This window comes from Phascolarctos cinereus, unplaced genomic scaffold (assembly GCF_003287225.1).
Source record: "Phascolarctos cinereus isolate Bilbo 61053 unplaced genomic scaffold, phaCin_HiC Scaffold_3;HRSCAF=262, whole genome shotgun sequence".
In the NCBI taxonomy this organism is placed as follows: domain Eukaryota; kingdom Metazoa; phylum Chordata; class Mammalia; order Diprotodontia; family Phascolarctidae; genus Phascolarctos; species Phascolarctos cinereus.
In genome coordinates, this window is record NW_027555736.1 from 108,789,870 (window position 1) to 108,808,409 (window position 18,540).

At 41.2% G+C, this 18,540-nt stretch overlaps 1 protein-coding gene across 4 annotated transcripts in view; it reads left to right on the plus strand.

The window, feature by feature from the left end:
• The window catches only part of FBXW4 (F-box and WD repeat domain containing 4), a 111,144-nt gene that overhangs the window by 21,076 nt on the left and 71,528 nt on the right, over positions 1-18,540 (plus strand). For 3 of the 4 annotated variants that reach the window (XM_020967083.2, XM_020967075.2, XM_020967067.2), the window contains exon 5: positions 6,016-6,110. In XM_020967083.2, coding sequence (XP_020822742.1) covers positions 6,016-6,110 — 95 coding nt within the window. The remainder of the gene's footprint in view (positions 1-6,015; positions 6,111-18,540) is intronic. The other variant, XM_020967073.2, reaches the window with a different exon arrangement.

Here is an 18,540-nt window from a genome sequence, read left to right on the forward strand (position 1 = left end):
ATCAACAAGTGTGATATGGCAGTTTAAAAAGCTAATGCTATCTCAGCCTGTTTTGTTTTATTTTTCTTTTTGGTGAGGAAGTTGGGGTTAAATAACTTGCTCAGGGTCACACAGCTAGTGTCGTGAGGTCACATTTGAACTCAGGTCCTCCTGATTCCAAGGCAAGAGCTCTATCTACTGTGCCATCTAGCTGCCCCATCAGCTTGTTTTTTTGTTTTTTTGCTCTTTTATTTTATTTTTTAAAATTTTAACATTTGTTTTTAAGACTTTGGGTTACAAATTTTCTCCCTTCCTCCCTCCCCACCCACCCTCATTGAAAAGGCAAGCAACTTGATACAGGTTATACATGTGTAGTCATGCAAAACACGCTTCCATAGTAGTCAGGCCCCATCAGCCTGTTTTAATAGAGATATAGTATCTAGTATAAGGGAAATTATATTCCCACTGTCCTCTGCTCTAGTCAGACCGCTGACTATTTGATGTTTTGTCTGGTTGTTGCTACATTTTAGGAATTACTTTGACAAATTGAAGCACCTCCATAGGAAGGTGACTAAAATGATGAGAGGACTGGAGACTGTGTTTTAATAGGATATGTTAAAAGTAACTAGGAATATTTAACCTAGAGGAGGGAACACTTTGCGGGGAAGGACATGATAGCTGTCTGCAAGTAATTCGGAATCAGTCAATAAATAAGCATTTATTAGGCACATATAATCATATTCAGGCACTCTTCTAGTGCTGAGGATGCCAAGACAAAAATGAAGTAGTCTTTCTCCTTAAGGAGCTTACATTCTGTTATGGAAGACAACAGGATATACATAAAATACATGAAAAATGAATTCAGGGTATTTGTGTGGGAAAGGCACTAGCAGTTAGGGGGAAGGGAGTAGGATCAGAAAAGGCCTTATGTGGAAAGTGGTCCTCGAGCTAAGCTTTGAAGGAAAGTGGGACATCTGAGAAGTAGAGGTGGGGTGGGAATGCATCCCAGGTGTAAGGGCTGGCCTCTGCAAAGGCATGGAGCAACGTAGGAGAAATAGCAGCAAGACAGTTTGACTGGACCCGTTGTGCTTCAAGGAATCCTGAAATGCTCTTTTTTTTGAAAAATCTCATATTGTTTGTTCATAGGCATGAAACAATAATTTTAGAGGATTTTACTACAAGGCTTTTGCCTAAGTTTTTTTTTTAAACCCTTATGTTTAAATGTTTTATTCTTTTGTTCTACCATCGTGGAAAAGTTTGACAAACACGGGGCTATACCATAGAATACATGAAGGGGCGTAATGTTATAATAAGCCCGGAAAGGTGGATTGGAGCCAGGTTGTGAAGGACTTCAAAAGACAAAAAGAATAGTTTATATTTTCTAGATAACAGAGAGCCACTGGAGTTTATTGAGCTGGGGAGTGACCTGGTCTGACTTATGTTTTAGGAAAATACCCTGGGCAGCTTTATGTAATGGGTTGGAGAGAGGAGAGACATAGCAAGGTAGCGACAACAGTTTGATTTTTGTAGTTATCCAGGTGAGAAATAATGAGGGTCTAAACTAGGACAGTAGCTGTATGCGTGAAGAGGGGATAATGGATAAAAGATGTGTTGAGGAGGTAGAAAGGATAAAATCTGGCAGTTGATTGGCGATGTGGGTTGAGGGAGAGTGAGAAATCAAAGGTAATTACAAGGTTCTGAACCTGGCTGACTGAAAGAGTTGTGGTATCCTCAACAGAAATAGGAAAGTTTGGAATAATCAGCATGTTTGTACCATATCTTCCAGTACTGCTCTTCAGCTAATGACTAGGAGCAGAGGAAATGGGTGGTGAGAATAATCCAAGATTTGATTTGGCAGAGTATTATTGGTGATGGGACTAGGGGACAAGGGATATGAGATAAGAGGATGGTGTGATATTGAACTGAGTAACTATGGCTTCAATTTTGGGAAGTGAAGAAAATGAAACTAGAGCAAGATTGATGACCTGGAAGTGTACTGAGAGGCAGAGGCACTAGGTCATTGTGAGAACAAAGAGTAGGCTTAGGAAAAATAAGGTTTAGGGAGGAATGGAAAGAGGTTATGCTTAGATAAAGGAATTCCGGAGTTCTTTGTTGTGAAAGTAGAACACTTGTGGCTGATGGTGAGATTAAGGAGGTGACTTTCCATGTGTGTGGCTATGGTGGAGTGAAAGAGTAAGTCATTGGAGTTTGGGAGATGGAGGAATTGAGAGGCCACGATGTTTGATGGAGTGTCATTTATGAATATGGAAGTCCCCTAGCACAAGGGAAGGAGTTGGGGTAGAGTAGAAGACTGTAAGCCATATGCTGAACTTCTTGAGAAAGGAGGGAGAATGACCTAGTGATTGTTAGATAACTGCATTTAGGAGCTGACTTAGGCGACCTAACTGGATAGAATGAACTTCAAAGGAGGAGAGTTTGCTGAGTTATGGTAGCAGAAGGAGGATCTGGAAGTAGAAATAGGGAGCAAGGAGTATGTCTCCTCTTCCTCCAGGTCTAGTGTGTCAGGAGGCTAGAGAGAAGGTGCAATCAGTACTGGAAAGGAATGGCCAGAGATTCAGTGAAACAAGGATTATAGCTATTATGTTGAGACCCATATATGGCAGAATTAGTAGTAATGGATGAAAACTGTAGAAAGGCAGATTTCAGCTTGATAAAAGGAAGAACTTGCCAACAATGAGAGCTTTCCTAAAATGGAATGAGTTACCTTGATAGTCCCTTGTACTACCACTACCACTGGAAGTCTGTAAACAGAAGTTAAATGACTACTGGTCAGTGATGTTAAAGATGAGAGTCTTGTTCAGATCAGTGCTCAGTGACCTTCCAACTCTGACGTTCTGTAATTACTCAAGAGTTTCTGAGTAATCAGAATTTCCTGGATTCCATCTCTCTTTATTCCTTCTTGCTTTTTTTTTTTTTAAACTCTTCTTCCTTCTTAGCGCTTAGCACAGTGCCTGGCATATTGTAGGTGCTTAATTAATATTTATTGCATTGAATTGTCTTCTCTTTCCCTCCCCACTTTTCCTCCCACTTTTTGGTTCTTCTTCATGTTATGTCTTCTGCTATTAGAATGTAAGTTTCTTGAGTTTAGGGGCAGTCTTGTTTTCTTGTTTTTGTATCCCCAGTGCTTACTTAGCACAATGCTTGGCACATAGTAAGAGCTTAATAAATGCTCTCTCTTATCTGTCTATATATCTGTCTATCACACGGTGATATCTCTACTTTTACAACCACTCCATTAGGCTTCCAATACCTTTTTAAAGTCTTTAATAACCCAGAGACATTTTTATAGTTACTCTTTATCTCTCTGAGATGTTCCTGCAAAAATGTACTTCACCCTTTTTATGGAAGGACATTTTTTTCACAGGAGAAGAGAGAAGGGAAAAATCCTTTCAGGTTGCTGTAATGCCTTTGTTGGCAATTGAAACTTGAAAAAAGGGGGAACCTTTTTTCTTCCCTAATTTTAGGCTTGTTGATTAATTTGGGCTGACTCTTTTGCTGAGATGCACTAACATGGGAAGGTTCCATCCTGAGAATGTGTCAAGTTGAGGTCCCTGATATTTGTGTGTTGCAAGGAATAAAGTCAGACCACTTGTGCTGCTAAGTGAGCGGTTACTTCTCCAAGCTTAGGCAAGGGTGAAAGTGTTAGAGATGTAGAGAGTTCCATCCTCCAAAGATTATGAGGCTCACATTCCCAGGCGATGGTGCAGTTCAGAATACATTGGGAGGGTCATTTTCTGTGGGCATTTTCACAAGTGGTACTAGGGTATATTAAGAGTTACTTTTGTAGTCCAGTCTCTCTTCCTTGGATTAAAGGAGTTGTTAAGAAATTGGGGAGTACTTTACTTTCTTTATAGTGGCTAATCCTACCCCTGTAGTCTTGGAAATTTATTACTCAATGATAATTTCTTCTTGTTATTGTTGTTTTGTCTATCTCTTTGAAAAAGATGAGAATTGAATGAATAAGGATGACTGAAGCACTTGTAAAATGGATGACATTTTTCATCTGTTATTTGAAAAAGAACAATAGGGTTATAGATTTAGAGCTGAAAGAGATTTTAGAGGCCATCCAGTGGAACTTCCTGACTTTGTAGCCGAAGAAAACTGAGTTGCAAAGAGGTTAAATGATTCGAAGTCACATGGGTAGTAAGAGGCAGACCTGGGATTTTGAATTTGATGTCCTTCTTTTACCTGTACCATACTGCTTCTTTGAGAATCTCCGTATAAGTTTGGGATGTTTGTTTGGGGGGAACATTTCTCTTTGGTAGTAGTTATCCTGTCTAACATCACTGAAGCAATGACATTTCAAAGCTGAATGCACAGCCTTCACACCCATAGAAAAGTAATAGGAATGGGTATGGCTACATTTTGAATATTGGATCTACTTGAAATGGAGAACATAGTAATTAGTTACTGCAGAAATGAGAGTGACTAGAGATAGATCAGTCAGGACACAGAATGGAGAAGGGATGATTAAGTACAGTACATAGTATTTATTGTTTCTCCTTTCCTAGTTTAGATCGATCTCTCTCTCTCTCTCTCTCTCTCTCTCTCTCTCTCTCTCTCTCTCTCTCTCTCTCTGTCTCTCTCTGTCTCTCTGTCTCTCTCTCTCTCTCTCTCTCTCTCTCTCTCTCTCTCTTTCTCTCTCTCTCTCTCTCTCTCTCTCTCTCTCTCTCTCTCTCTCTCTCTCTCTTCCCTTTTCCCCTAAAAAAAATCTCTTTAAGAAATATTTTCCTTTCCTAGCATGGAAGAGATATTATGTGACCTTAAAAAGACAAGGATCAACTCTATCACCACTTCTACTCACAAACCTCAAAGAATGTTTTCTTTATATTCTTTCATCTAAGGTCTTGATTGAGCTTAGCTTGTTCTCCTTTTGGGATGCTGAGAGGTCACTTGAGTCATGTTTCTTACCTTGGGATTCCTTTTTGCCTGATGCCTGGGGACAGCTCTGTTCATTTGTGGTTTTCCTTTCTGTTTGGGTAGAAGCTTATGTTCTTGTGTGTATCATTTCTAAGACTGGGGGGTGGGGTTGGGGATGAGTAGCCTTGTGCTTAATGGGAAACCTTTAAATGCATTGAATCCTGAGAGGGCTCTGTGAGTGTTGATTAGTGTTAAGCTCAGAGTAGCTGCTAATGTACATTCCTTGCTGATAGGGACCAGATAGTGTGCTCCAAGCAATATTTTTAACCTGTGGGAGATATGGAATCTTAAAAGAGTTAAGCTTCTCTGTGGCTTTTGGTGGCTCTAGGTGCTAAATTCCCTGCTGACATGAATAGCATTGGATCCTAAGCATTATTAACAAATAAACAAGCAACACAACTACCTTCCCAGCTTTGAATTCTGCCTGTTTTTATTTGTGCCCTTCTATTTGTCTGTTTTTATTTTTCTCTCAGCGTAAAATAAAATTATAGTGAGGGGTGGGAGAGGGGAAATTGACAGACTTTGGGTAGAGTAAGAATGGTAAATACCATCATTCTATCTGTTTGGAACCATAGTTCCATTTAGATCATTGAGGTGCTTAGATCCTGGCAATAAACAGACTGTCTAGGAAGTGTGGTTTGTTTGGTAGAAATAGAGGGGCAAAAGTATAGCTTTGGCCTGGGGGTTGGGGCCTTTGCTTGGGAGTTGGGGCTTTTGTGGTAAGAGTGCTTGAAGCTGGGGGTTGGTTAAGGACATTGGCAATCTTCATCCTACGTTCTGAGTTATTATTGTTGTTGTTTGTTCTTCCTTCTCTGAAGAGGATCATGACGTCAGGAAGGCGATGTCATGCCTTGCAAGTGAATTGAATTTAAGTGAGGCAGAACAGTGCAAAGTCACCAACCTCACTCCTCTGGAGCCATCTGGGTCCAGTGGCAAAATATAGATCAGAATGACTGGAGATGGGCCCCCATGTCCTGAGTTCTAAGTTTTTGGAGTATCAAGAGAATCCCTTGCAGTAGTTTTCCTGTTCTCTGATATCTTCACCCTGATTTCCGGGCAGTGGCAATGAGAGCAGTCACTCTCTTATGTTTTTAGGTGTGGTCTCTATCCTCGAGCCAGCTGGGGCAGTGCTTACACACCATACAGACTGAAGACCGAGTCTGGTCCATCGCCATCAGTCCTTTACTCAGGTAAACGTTGCATATTTTTGGAAAGTCTTGTCCTATAAGGCTTATGTCTTGGTTTTTTTTTTTCTGTAAGAAAGGCAGGTTGGGATAAACTGTATCTGTATCTACAAGGCTGCACTGAGCAGCTCTCCTTGGAGAATTTCAAAGTCTTCCTGGTTGTTGGGAGGTAACTTTAGGCTGAATCAATATCCCAAACATTGATCTGGGGATAAGATACCCTTCAGAGAACTGTCTTCCCCAAGTATCTCTTGATTGGATCATCAAGGCAAAGATGCTGATATAGCTAGAAGACCAAATTTTCCTTTGGGGACCTCACTGAGTTTCTGAGATTTTAGCAGGAAGACTTAATATCTTTGAAATGTGACATTCACTAGCTATCCTTGTGTTAGTCTCAGCAGTTTGAAGTATTAGTCTAATGTTGATATAGAAGAGGGAAGATATGAGCTATTGAGGCTCTAGTGTGTATCTTGAGTTTTTTCCCCCTGGGAAGAGGACCTCTGGAGTTCTAATCCTGGAATATGTCTGTAGGGGTTAAGATCATCAGCAGCTGTAGCATTAAATGACCTAAGCTTATGAAGCTAAGAGCTTTGTTTCTTCCCTTAGATGAAATTGAGTCTCTTCAGCATAGCCTTTGAACAGGTGGGCTTTGTTGTCACCTTAGTACCTCCTTTCCAGGGCCCCCTGGGCTCAGTGAGTTGGCCCCCAGCATCCCTTCTCCCCAGCAGGGACCACAAGCTCTTCCACACTTGCTCTGTCATGATATTTACCTAGCATCTTTCTCTTCCCACCCCCCACCAGGTGATAGATGGTAAGACTACAGAGACTGCTACTCTCTAAACCTGGGTTAGAGTTACTCTTTTTATAAGAATGAATCTCTCCTTCCCCCTCTTCATTCTATAGAGTCTTTACCTTCCCTTCTGATACTTTCCACAGCTTCTTTTCAGATTTTTTTTTCCAAAAATTACAGCCGATTAGCCACGTCATTAATTCTTCAATTTGACGGCTGATATAGCAGGGCCTGAAACACACTGCTGATCCCAGAGAATGGAGACCCCATTCTTTAGCATACAGACATGGGAGAAGTTAATTAAAATTCCACAGAGTGAAGGTGTCGGCTAACCTATAAACCTGTCGATCTTTAGAACAGATTATTCTGGCAATCTTAAGAAAGAGAGAAGGAAAGACGAGGAGAGAGGGAAAAGATCCGGTGTGGAAGCACAGGGCAGTGGGCAGCCGATGTCTGTTCTCTTTCAGTCGTCCTTCATCCTGTCTTCTTCCCAAGCCAGTTAGCTCATCCCAGGATTCTGTTGGCTAACTTCTTGCAAGGAATTGGGGAGGAGAGGTAAAGGGAGTGCTGCTTGTTCTCTGATATGTCAAAATTCACACCAGATCAGGGCAATCAGATGAGGCTCTTTAGGGCTGGAGATATCGCACCATATCTGTTGAATTCTGAGGGGTCAGTTTACATGGACAAGAATGTAGAAGAGCGCACACACAGCTCAGTGTTCTACTTGGTAAGATTGTACCTGCTACTGGAGTGTAATGTAGCAATTGTTTAGTTTAACCCTCACAATTAGGGAACAAATATAGGCTGACTGTCGGTTTGGGTCAGCAAACTCAAGTCTGACCTTGGCAAAAGGCCTACTTAGGGACTATTTGGTAAATACTCAGTTCATACTTATTGCAATAGTCAAAGCTTTGTCATCTTTCCTGGTCTTATTGCTTCTCATCACACTGCTCTGTTCTAGATAGTCTAGAATCTCCTTGTTTCATTTAGTGCTTTTTTCCAGATCCTGACCATCTTTAGCATCATAATTTTCCATCAGTAAATTTTTATTTCAAAAGTCTCTTTTCTTTGAAAAAGAGGAGAGGACTTTCCTGTAGCTGGTTTATGGTTTCTTGAAATGGTTTTTTTCCAGTTTCCCATATAGCCTATTGAATTTTCTTTGGGGAAAGCTTGAGATTGGATCTTGGTCATCATATAATAGCCTAGTTGCAGACTATGTGAAATTCTTTGCAATTACCCCTCTCAAATGTTCTCTGAGTCTTATTTCCACCTCCATCGTAGTTCTACACCAATGCTTCATCCCAATTAGGAGTGACTATGGATTCTTAAAGGACATACTAGGTAGAGTATAGGCCCAGGGACTGATTGTATGTCTGTCATCTAAGGACCTGCCCTTTTAGGTTTGAAGAGGTCCAGCACTAGCGCACCACTCACCAGGTGATGAATTTTTTGGCCACTCCACTTCTGTGAAACCGTTTATGGAGGAGTTATTGGTCTTGGTGGATGGAGTCCCATGTTAATGAAATCAGGCATTCTTGAAGAATTGAAGTAAGGATTTCTGTTCTTTTCCTGCTGTTGCGCTCAACTTTTCATCCTTATGCAGAAGCAAATCCTTCTTACTCTATCTCCTAAGAACTTTCCTCTAAACTTCCCTGGGTCTTCCTTACCCTGGATGGTACCATTCTCATTTCTAGCAATTTACTTCTCAGCTGTTAAAGAGACTGCCCTTAGGTGCTGTGAAATTCGTCATTCTGATTTTTCTTAGCAGAGAAATCAGGAGACTTGGTTTTGGCCCCAGTTTTACCACTAGCCAGTTGGATGTAAGTCATTTAAAATCTTTAAGCCAAACCAAATAGAATGTTGTGTAGTTATAATGACAAAGCTTGGTCATGGGAAAGAGTTGAGAGAATGTATTATTTCCCTCCCTTCATTGAGGAGGTGGGGGACTATGCTGTAGGATGATGGTACCTATAATGTTAAACATTGGTTTTGCCGAACTTCCTTTTTTCCTATTTTTTTTAAATCTTTGTTTTAACAAGAGATGTCTCACTGAGTAGGAGCCAGTGGGGTGGGATATATTTGGAAATGAATGAAATGTAAAAGCAAAAGTCATCAGTAAAAAAATTAATTAAAATTAAGAACATTGCTGAAATATATGTAAGACAATTTCTTCATACATAAATTTTTTTGCATAGCCTTGCATAGCCTACCTCATAAGGTCATTGATAGATAAATGAGAAAATGTATAAAAGAAAGTTATAAAAAGTTAAAAGCACTAAAAAAAAAACCACTAGGTGTTTATTATTGAGACTAATCATGGAGTACTGGATAGTCTTCCAGCATGTAGCACAGTCCTCAACCATAGTAAACACTGGATTGATTAACTGATTTGAAGACCTGAGTTCAAGTTTTGCCTCTGACACATCCTAGCTGTGTGACCCTGGGCAAGTCACTTAACTTCTCAATGCCCTAGGCAACTCTCCAAGACTGTATGTTGTAGAGCAGTTGTCGATTTGTTTGGAAGAGGTTGTTTCTTCACTGGGAGCTTATTACATCAGTGAAATCACAGATCTGCAATCTCTGTGTGTGTGTGTGTGTGTGTGTGTGTGTGTACATAAAATTGTCAGCATTGAATTTAGAGCTGGAAAACATAAAAGTGGTGATCTAGTCTAGCTTCCTACACAGAAAGGAGGAGTTAGTTTTTAGCAGGGACATCAGGCTCCCTAGGTAACTGTCTTCCAACCTTACTCTTTCCTAGTCATGCCTTGGATGACTTTTCTGTAGTTTTCTTTGGATTTGTCAGGTTGGGCTCTATGTGGCTATTTCTATCTAGCATTCCTAACTTTTCTCCTTTTCTTTTTGTTGTTCCTGCCCTTGCTGGCCACCTCCTCTTCTCCCTCCCCTCTCCTCTCCTTGTTGAATGTTGTCTGTCAGTGTCATTAATGTGATGGTTCCTTTTCCCCTCCTTGATGAATGATGAGGCAAAGGGAGTCTAGCAGCAAGCAGACCCACAGGAAGATGACAGTTCCTCTCCGTCACTGTATTTGCTGTGCACTTAAATCTTTTCCTTCAGAAAAACTAACCTTCTCCTTTCCCTTCCCCCCCACCATAAGCCCCACCACTGGAAGCTTATAATTCCTCTAGAATTATAAGAATTAATTTAATTTCAACAAATTAATTATTGTAATCAGCAGGTATTTTTTAACCTTCCTCTTTTAGTCCAGAATTATGCTACTTTTGATTGCCATCCTAGTTGAGGGTTTAGAAGAGGTCTGGGATATTTGGGTGACTCAAGATGCTCTTGTCTTTAGGCTCCTCACCTTTTTATTTAACGTCATTTAAATAAAAACTGAAAACTGAAACTTTTATTTTTTAATGTTTTGTCCAAGGGTTCTTTTATTTTCCTGTCTTACACATTCACTTGCCCAGAGTGTGAAATATAATCTTCTAAGTCTTAGCTGCATTTGGGGTGCTAGTGACTGAGAGCAGGCAAACAGTGAATCTCACGTGGGCTACATTACTCTATTTTTTTTTCATGGCTCCTTGCTCTCATTCTGATTAGACAGCATTGGAAGTTTGTATATTTAATACATACAATGTATACTTTGTAAAAAGTAGGTGATTAATATTTTGTTGACTTGTGTTCGTAGCATCTAGTAGTGCTAGACATATAGTCAGTGCTCAGTAAATAGTGAATAAATCAGTCAACGGGCATTTATTAAGCTCCTATTATGTGCCAGGCATTATGTTAGGCAATGGTAATCCAAAAATAAAAATGAAACAGCTCCTGCCTTGGCCTTAATGATTACTATGTCTCTAGGGGGTCAGTGGCTGAGACAGAGACTTTCTTCAATTTCTGAAGCCCTCACTCCACAAAAGCTGCTTGCTTGGTTCATTCCTGGATCTAGCCCATCTTTATTGTATTCTGTCATTCAGGGGCCAGCTTAAGTCCAGTCTCCTACATAGACCCTTCTCTGATGATGCCAGCTCGCACTTTTCTCTTTTCTGAACTCCAGAACTAATAGTTGGTATTTAACAAGGGCTTGTTGAGTTGAATAAAAAGTTGAAAAGTTGTAGGTTCTTTATTTACTAAATTTGAAGCCCTGTAAGAGCATAAGAGCTAGACCAGATGGCCCTCCTATACCAACTTCTGATTGACCCAACTCTTTCTGATTTGCTTTTTTGTGTTGTGCTGTGTTCAAGAAAACCAGATAATTATGCTCATTACCAAATATTTATTGAGTAGACTATCTTCCTTAGCATTGTGATCATATATGTGAAGCATTTTGAAGTGCTGTAGAAATTCATTTGTTGTTATCATTAGCATGTGTAGTGTTTATTTGTAAAGCGCTAAGCTAAAGTAAGAGTGAATGAATTCTAAGGAATGGCCCCCGGGGCTCCCATATGAGTAAAATGCATGAGTTTTGGTAATGGAGTTCATGATGTCCATCTTAACTGCTCAGTGACATTTTCTTCCTGGTTTTCAGTTGTGTTTCAAGTGGATAATATTGTTACTGTAGTTGACTTTTCATATAGTCAACAACCAATACATTTATTAAGTACCTACGACTTGCCAGGCACTATGCTAAGCACTGGGGATAGAAAAAGAGGTAAAAGACAGTCCCTGCCCTCAAGGAGCTCACAGTCTACTGGGGAGACAGCAAACAAACAAATATTTACAAACTATATGCAGGATAAATAGTAAAGGAATGAAAAAGGAAAGGCATTAGAGGAGTTAGGAAAGGCTTCCTATAGAAGATGATATTTTGGTTGAGACTTAAAGGAATCCAGTAGCCAGAGAGGAAGAGAGAGAACATTCCAGGTCCATGGAGACCATTGTTATTGGAAGGAAGAATACATGACAGTTGTTGTTGTTCAGTCATTTCAGTTGTATGTGACTCTTTGTGACCCCATTTGGAGTTTTCTTGACAAAGATACTGGAGTAGTTTGCTGTTTCCTTCTTCAGCTTATTTTACAGATGAGGAAACTGAGGCAAACAGGGTTAAATGACTTGCCCAGGGTCACACCAGCTAGCAAATGTCTGAGGCCAGATTTGAACTCAGGAGGATGAGTCTTCCTGACTTCAGGCCTGGGATGCTATCCACTGCACCACTTAGCTGCCCTATATGTAGTAGGGAATAAGGTATAAGAAGACTGGGAAAGGTAGGAGTGTGCTAGATCATGAAGGATTTTGGACACCAAACCCTTCTTTTTATTTGCATTTGATCCTGGAGGCAATAGGGAGCCACTGGAGTTTATTGAGTGGGGATGTTAGTATAACATGGTCATACCTGCATTTTAGGAAAATCACTTTGGCAACTGAGTTGAGCTTGAATTACAGTGGGGAAGAGACTTGAGGCAGGCACACTCCTCAGTAGGCTATTATGATAGTCCAGGTGTGAGGGGATGAGGGCCTGCACCAGAGTGGTGATAGATTTAGAGAGAAGGGGGCTTACTCGAGATGTTGGCAAAGGTGAAATTGGTAGGCCTTGGTAACAGATTGGATATGGGGGCGATATAAGAGATCGTGAGGAGATGACATCTAGATTATGAGGGACTGGGAGGATGGTGTTGCCCTGAAGAGTATTTAGGAAGTTAGGAGGTAGAGGAAGATTAAGGGGGGAAGATAGTGAGTTTAGATTGGAACACTTTGAGTTTAAGATGTCTACTGGATATCCAATTTGAGAATGTCTGTAAGGCCATTAGAGATGTGAGACTGGAGGTCAACAGAAAAGTTAGAAAAGAACTGGTAGATTTGAGAATGAGATGGTAATTAAAACCACGTAAGCTGATGAGATCACCAAGTGAAATAATACAGAGAGAGAAGAGAAGAGGGCCCAGGACAGAACCCTGTGGGACATGGACTTTTAGAGGACATGAGCTGGATAAGGATCCAGTAAAGGACACTGAGAAGAAATGGTCTGATCAATAAGAGAACCAAGAGAGTGTCCCAAAAGCCTAGAGAGAGGAGACTATTAAGGAGAAGAGGGTGATCAACATTGTATCAAAGGCCATAGAGATGTCAAAAAGAATGAGGATTGATAAAAGGCCACTGGATTTTGCAATTAAGAAGTCACTCATATCTTTGGAGGGAGCATTTTTGGTGAAATGATGAAGTCAGAAGCTGAAGTGTAAGGGGTTAAGAAGAGAGAAGGTGGAGGTGTCTCTTACAGACAGCTTTTTCATAGAGTTTAGCTACAAAGGGCAGGAGAGATAAGGACTAAAGTTAATGGGGATGGAAAGATCAAGTGAGGACTTTTTTGAGGATAGGGGAGACATGGGCATGTTTGTAGACAGCAGAGAACGAGCCAATAGACAAGGAGAGACTGAATGTAAGTGATAGAGTAGGGATGTCAGTTAGTCAGCCAGACATAATTCACTTTGAGAATGAGATATTTAAAAGGATGGTATAGTTGGTACAAAATGTCCCCTATCAAAAATCTCTGACATCGTCTCCCATCAACACCTACAGAGATCAGGGAAAAGTGGGCTCAAGTTAAGAGAATCCTCTTATAAGTCCTTTTGCTGAAGTCCTCAAGCTCTACCCCTTGAGTATAGTATTCTACTGGGCTCCTTGTAGAGCTCTGAATCTCTCCTTAGCCATTGCTGCAGTCCTCATGGACTGCCATAAGCCCTTGCAGTCCTGTGGACATTGAAGATACAGATGAAAAGGTCCCAATTGTCTTGTTCTCAGAAACTTACAAGGTATTCCTCTAGCCAAGGGAGGGGGGAAGGAGGCTGAGGCTCAGGGGCTCCCTTTTCTCTGAACAGCTTCTCAGGAGCTTAGCTGGGACTGCTTTCTCCTGCCTTTCCACTTGTTCAAAATCTTTTCATTTCTTAACTACCTCCTAATTTTGTACAAATCCCCTAGGCTTAGGGCATGTCCAAGTCTCCCACCCAATTGGAATAGACTTTCTGTCAACATTAGTCCAGTTCGTCAAGGACTTTTTCATCCTTACTTAGTCTAAAGCCTGTGATTTGTGGATTCCATAGAAGTGTTCATACTTGGTTAAGGTATCATGACTTAGTATCTTGGCACTTTACATAGGGATGGGATGATATGATTGATTTACTCAGTTGACCCCACTACTCTTACACAAACAGACAGAAATAAGTAGGTTCCCTTCTATCACCCTCACCTTCTGTGTTCAGCTGAGTTGGGTACAGACTTGCATTCATACTGGATTCCCAAGACAGCTGAAACCTGTGTTTCACTCAACTTCCTAGCCTAATGTGACTTGTCAGTGTCACACAAGGACCTGAAAACTTTAAAGACTGATCACCATGAGCTGAATAATCTCTGTGGGAATGAGTATCATTCCTCCTCACGTTAAGGCACAGACAGAAGTTAAGGCACAGAGAAGGAAAATAAGCCCCATGCTTCATCTTGGTGTTAGGCTCAACAGGCTGCCAGATGATCTCTCTCTCTCTCTCTCTCTCTCTCTCTCTCTCTCTCTCTCTCTCTCTCTCTCTCTCTCTCTCTCTGTCTGTCTGTCTCTCGCCTGCATCGGTGCACTCCCTGTTAGACTGGATCCTGGTTATGCTGGAGGAGGGCAACATTGAGTTGGGGCAGGTATCTGGGACAGAGCTGCATGTTGCAGGTCTTTGCCTAGTAGCCTGTCTGTACTAAGAAATGTTGTAGTTGGGAACTGTCCTTCCTTTTTGGCAGCCAGGATTGAGGGTGTGGTAGAAATAAGGTGCAAGAATAGTGGAGTGAGGGGACTTTGAAAACACAGGGATAGGGTGTTACATCCTGCCGCAAACCCTTCTACTTATGTCTTATGAATCAATAAAATTCTTTAGCTTGCAAAGCTAACTGCCCGAATAGCCTTTTCCACCAGCCCTAAAAGGCTGTGCTAGAGAATGCCCGCCCACATTACTTACCTGTTCTTTTTTTTTCTGATAAGGCAGAGGAACCCACAATTTCCCCTTCCTTTGCTATCACTTTCTTTGTTTTCCTGCAAGAACATGCATAGAACCCCTTAATCCAGTCACTTCCCTGTTTCTGGATTACTTGGTGTCACGTGAACAAGCGTGGTCAGGAAAGTTTCCCAAGACACAAATGCTTGTAATCTCTTCTCTCAGTTCCTTGGGACTATTTCCAAATTGTGTTGCTAGGGAAATATACATGTGGTGTAGGTGTAGAGATTTAGTCATGTTATTAAATATATAATATAATGTTGTGGGACTTTGCTCACTGCAGTGGCTTATTTGTTTGTTTAGCTTTTTTGAGGACATGGAGGGGTGAGTTCAAGCCTTCATGCAATGTACCAATTCAGATTTGCAAAGTGAGTTGAGATCTCTGGGGGTTTCTCTAGAGTTGCTGTTTCTTCTTACTTCATTCCTTCCATTGGTAAGGGGGGAGCCTGGAAAGAAAAGCAGTCACTGTGTATTCTTTGGCTTGGGTGTGGGTTTCTGGGGAAAGCAGAGTATCTATGTTCAGTAGCCATGGCTTCAGAAATACAAAGTTTATAGAGTGTGTACATGTGTGCTTGTGTGTATACACCATCTTGTTGAAATACAGCTTTTTTAAAAAGTGGGAGCTAACTGTTTCCATAGTTTTTTTTTAAATGATGGCAATGTTGTAAAGAATGGAAAAGAAGCAGCAAATTTTCAAGTTGGATTTGGGGGGTTCCCGGTGGGGTCGTTCGATTTTGATGTGTTAGACTTTTTTCTTTTTCCCTTAAGAAGGTTTGAGCCGCTGGCTTTTGCCTCTGTTTGCTGGTGGAGACGTAGGGTTTAGGTTAGCATCTAACTACAGTAACTTACAGGAGGATCCTCAGAGGAGACAGCAGCAGCCGAGGAAAAGAGCACTGCCCTAGTATGTTGCTGGAGTGGCCTTTCTGTTACTTATGTTGTGGCTTGCTTAGATGGTTGGATGTCTCTGTGACTAACTCCTAGTAGAATTTCTCTGCTTTTCCTTTCCATCAGTTGTGACATAGAGGTCCATCCTGTGGTTTATGGGGGAGAGATGACTTGGATCCTGAGGATGAGTGATAGTTATGTTTCTCTCTGGCTTTGAGCTGAATAAAGACTTAACCTAGGGAGCCTGCCTTCGAATTACTATTCCTGTGATAAGAGAAACAACAAAGGGCATTGTAGGAGTTTGGGTGGAAGAGAATGCATGAGAGCTTGGAGAAGGAAGCCCTGTATCTTTCTGAGCTAGTATCAGATTAGGATTATAGCTCAAGAGGAATAAAATTTGAAAAAAAAAGAAAGAAAGAAAGAAAGAAAGAAAAACACTGGGGCGCAGTGAATAGAGCATCTGCCCTGGATTCAGGAGGACCTGAGTTCAAATCTGGCCTCAGACACATAATAACACTTACTACATGTGTGGCCCTGGGCAACTCACTTAACCCCATTGCCTAGCCTCCAAAAAAAAAAAAAGAAAGAAAGAAAGAGAAATAAAATTCGATTAAATCTGAATCCGCTGTATCCTAGGAAAAGAACTCCGAGGTCATATTCTTACTGGAATCTATGCTAGGTACCCTCCACCCACCAAGTGAGGTTGTATGGTGTACTGTAGTACAGACATTACCCTTCTTCACGTTAGAGACTTTAAAGTCTTTCAAGTACCAGGGTAAAGAATGGAGACAGGGTAGACTTTAGTCTTGGGGGCCAAACATTTTGATTCTTGACCCACTCTTCTTTTTTTTTTTTAATTAATTAATTACTTTTAGTTTTCAACATTCACTTGCACAAGATTTTGAGTTCCAGATTTTCTCCCCAAAGAATACTGAATATAGCCTTAGCTACTGTGGTGTGTTCTGTGAAAGTAAGTGGCTATTTGCAATGGGAGAGGCCCTTGCAAGCCACTGGCTTGACCCACCCTTCTTGTTGGCCCATCATTGAGAAGAGCTTGCTTCTGGAGGAGCTATGTGCCGGGGAGTAACAACCACACCAGCCCTTCCTGGCCTGGGACTGATGCTAGGGGCTGATTCCTTCCCTGGTACAGCTGGCAGAGTAGCAAAGAGGTGATTAAAACACAAACAAACCACAAAACAAAAACAGTGGCAGCTGCACAGTGTTGCTCTGTGTACAAATGCAACACATAAGAACTTTCCCACTTTCCCCCTCCCCATAGGCAGGTGCACACTCCTCAGCCTCTATTCTTACCTTTGAAATTCATGTTCTCTCTCTCTTTCTCTCTTTCTTTTTCTCTCTCATCTGCTTTTTTTTCTATTTCTTTCTGTCTCTAAATTTCACAGGATTATAGATTTAGAGCTGAAAGAAACCTCAGAGGTAATCAAGTCTAATCTGCTTATTTTATAGATGAGGAAACTGGGACCCAAAGAGGTTTAAGTGACTTACCCAAAGTCACACTGAGTAAATGTCATAGTCAGGATTTGAGACCATTTCCTCTGACTCCAAATCTAGTACTTTTCCCTTGTGCCATGGTACTTCTCTCCCCAGATTCAGTCTCTGTGTCTCTATAGCTGCAAGTGTCTCTCTAGTTTTCTTTTTTTTTTTTTCTTCCCATTTTCCTCCCATCAGGGGGAGGAAGGTAATTTTCCCGGCCGTAGCTGCTGTTGACTTTTGCTGGGGTTTTGCAGTGCGCCTGTGTTTTTCCACCTTTGATCACTGTCCTGCCGACAGATAATTTAGCAATTGCATCCCAGGGTGGAAGTGTGGAGTTAATGTTAAAATTAGTTTTTTTTCCCTTTAAACTTCAGTGGGTGATGAAGCAGAGAGGGAGGTGGGAGGGTGAAGGGGAACCATAAATTCTGAGACTGGTGTATCTGTTCTTCACTGGGTAGTGGAAGCCTCTGATGTCTCCTCAGCACTTTCATTAACATTTAAATTAAGGGTTTGTTTTCCAGTGAGCTTTATAGGCAGAGTCCTTTCATGGCCTGTCACATGCTATCCCCCCTTCCAAGTTAGTGTGTAATTGTAATCCCTGCCCTGTCCCTAACTCAAGCCTGCAGCCTGGGTTTCAAAGAGAATTCCTAAAGGTATAGGAGGGAGCAGAGTATGAGTGCTCATCATGAAATGATGGAGCTGCGCTGGGCCTCTTTCTCTAGTCTTCAGTTTGTTTGCGGTTTTTTATACCTATGTAAAGTGCACAGGCTATATATCCCCTACCTTGCAGTTCTTTTTTGCCTTTTCCTTGGGGCGCAATAGGCAGTGGTTATGGATGCTGGCTACTTCAGTATGGATGGAATTGTTAATAGGTGACCATAGCATACTTTTTTTATAAGATAGCTTAGGAATTGCTTCAGGGTGCAGACTTTAATGGCTGATCACCCTCCTCTTCCAATCAGATTTGTCTAAACTCTGCATAACTCCCATCTTGCTTAAAAATGGTCTCTGCCATAGCTTTTTAGCTTATTCTCTGATAGGCTTCTTTAGAGCCTACGTTTATACGTGTGTGTTAGCTGGTGTGTGACTGTGGAAAGAACGTAGAACTTAGAGTTTAGAAACTTGAATTTGAGTCCCAGATTTGCTATTTAACTAGACATTTGACCTTGTACAAATCATTTCATCTTTCTGTATCTCTCCTTATCTGCAAAATATGATTACAGAATCAAATTTGGAAGGGACCTCAAAGGCCATCTAGTTCAGATTGGGCCGAATAAGAAGTCACCCTGCAGGGCACTGAACAAGCGGTCATCGAGCTTTTGATTGGAGATTTACTGAGGGCAGGAT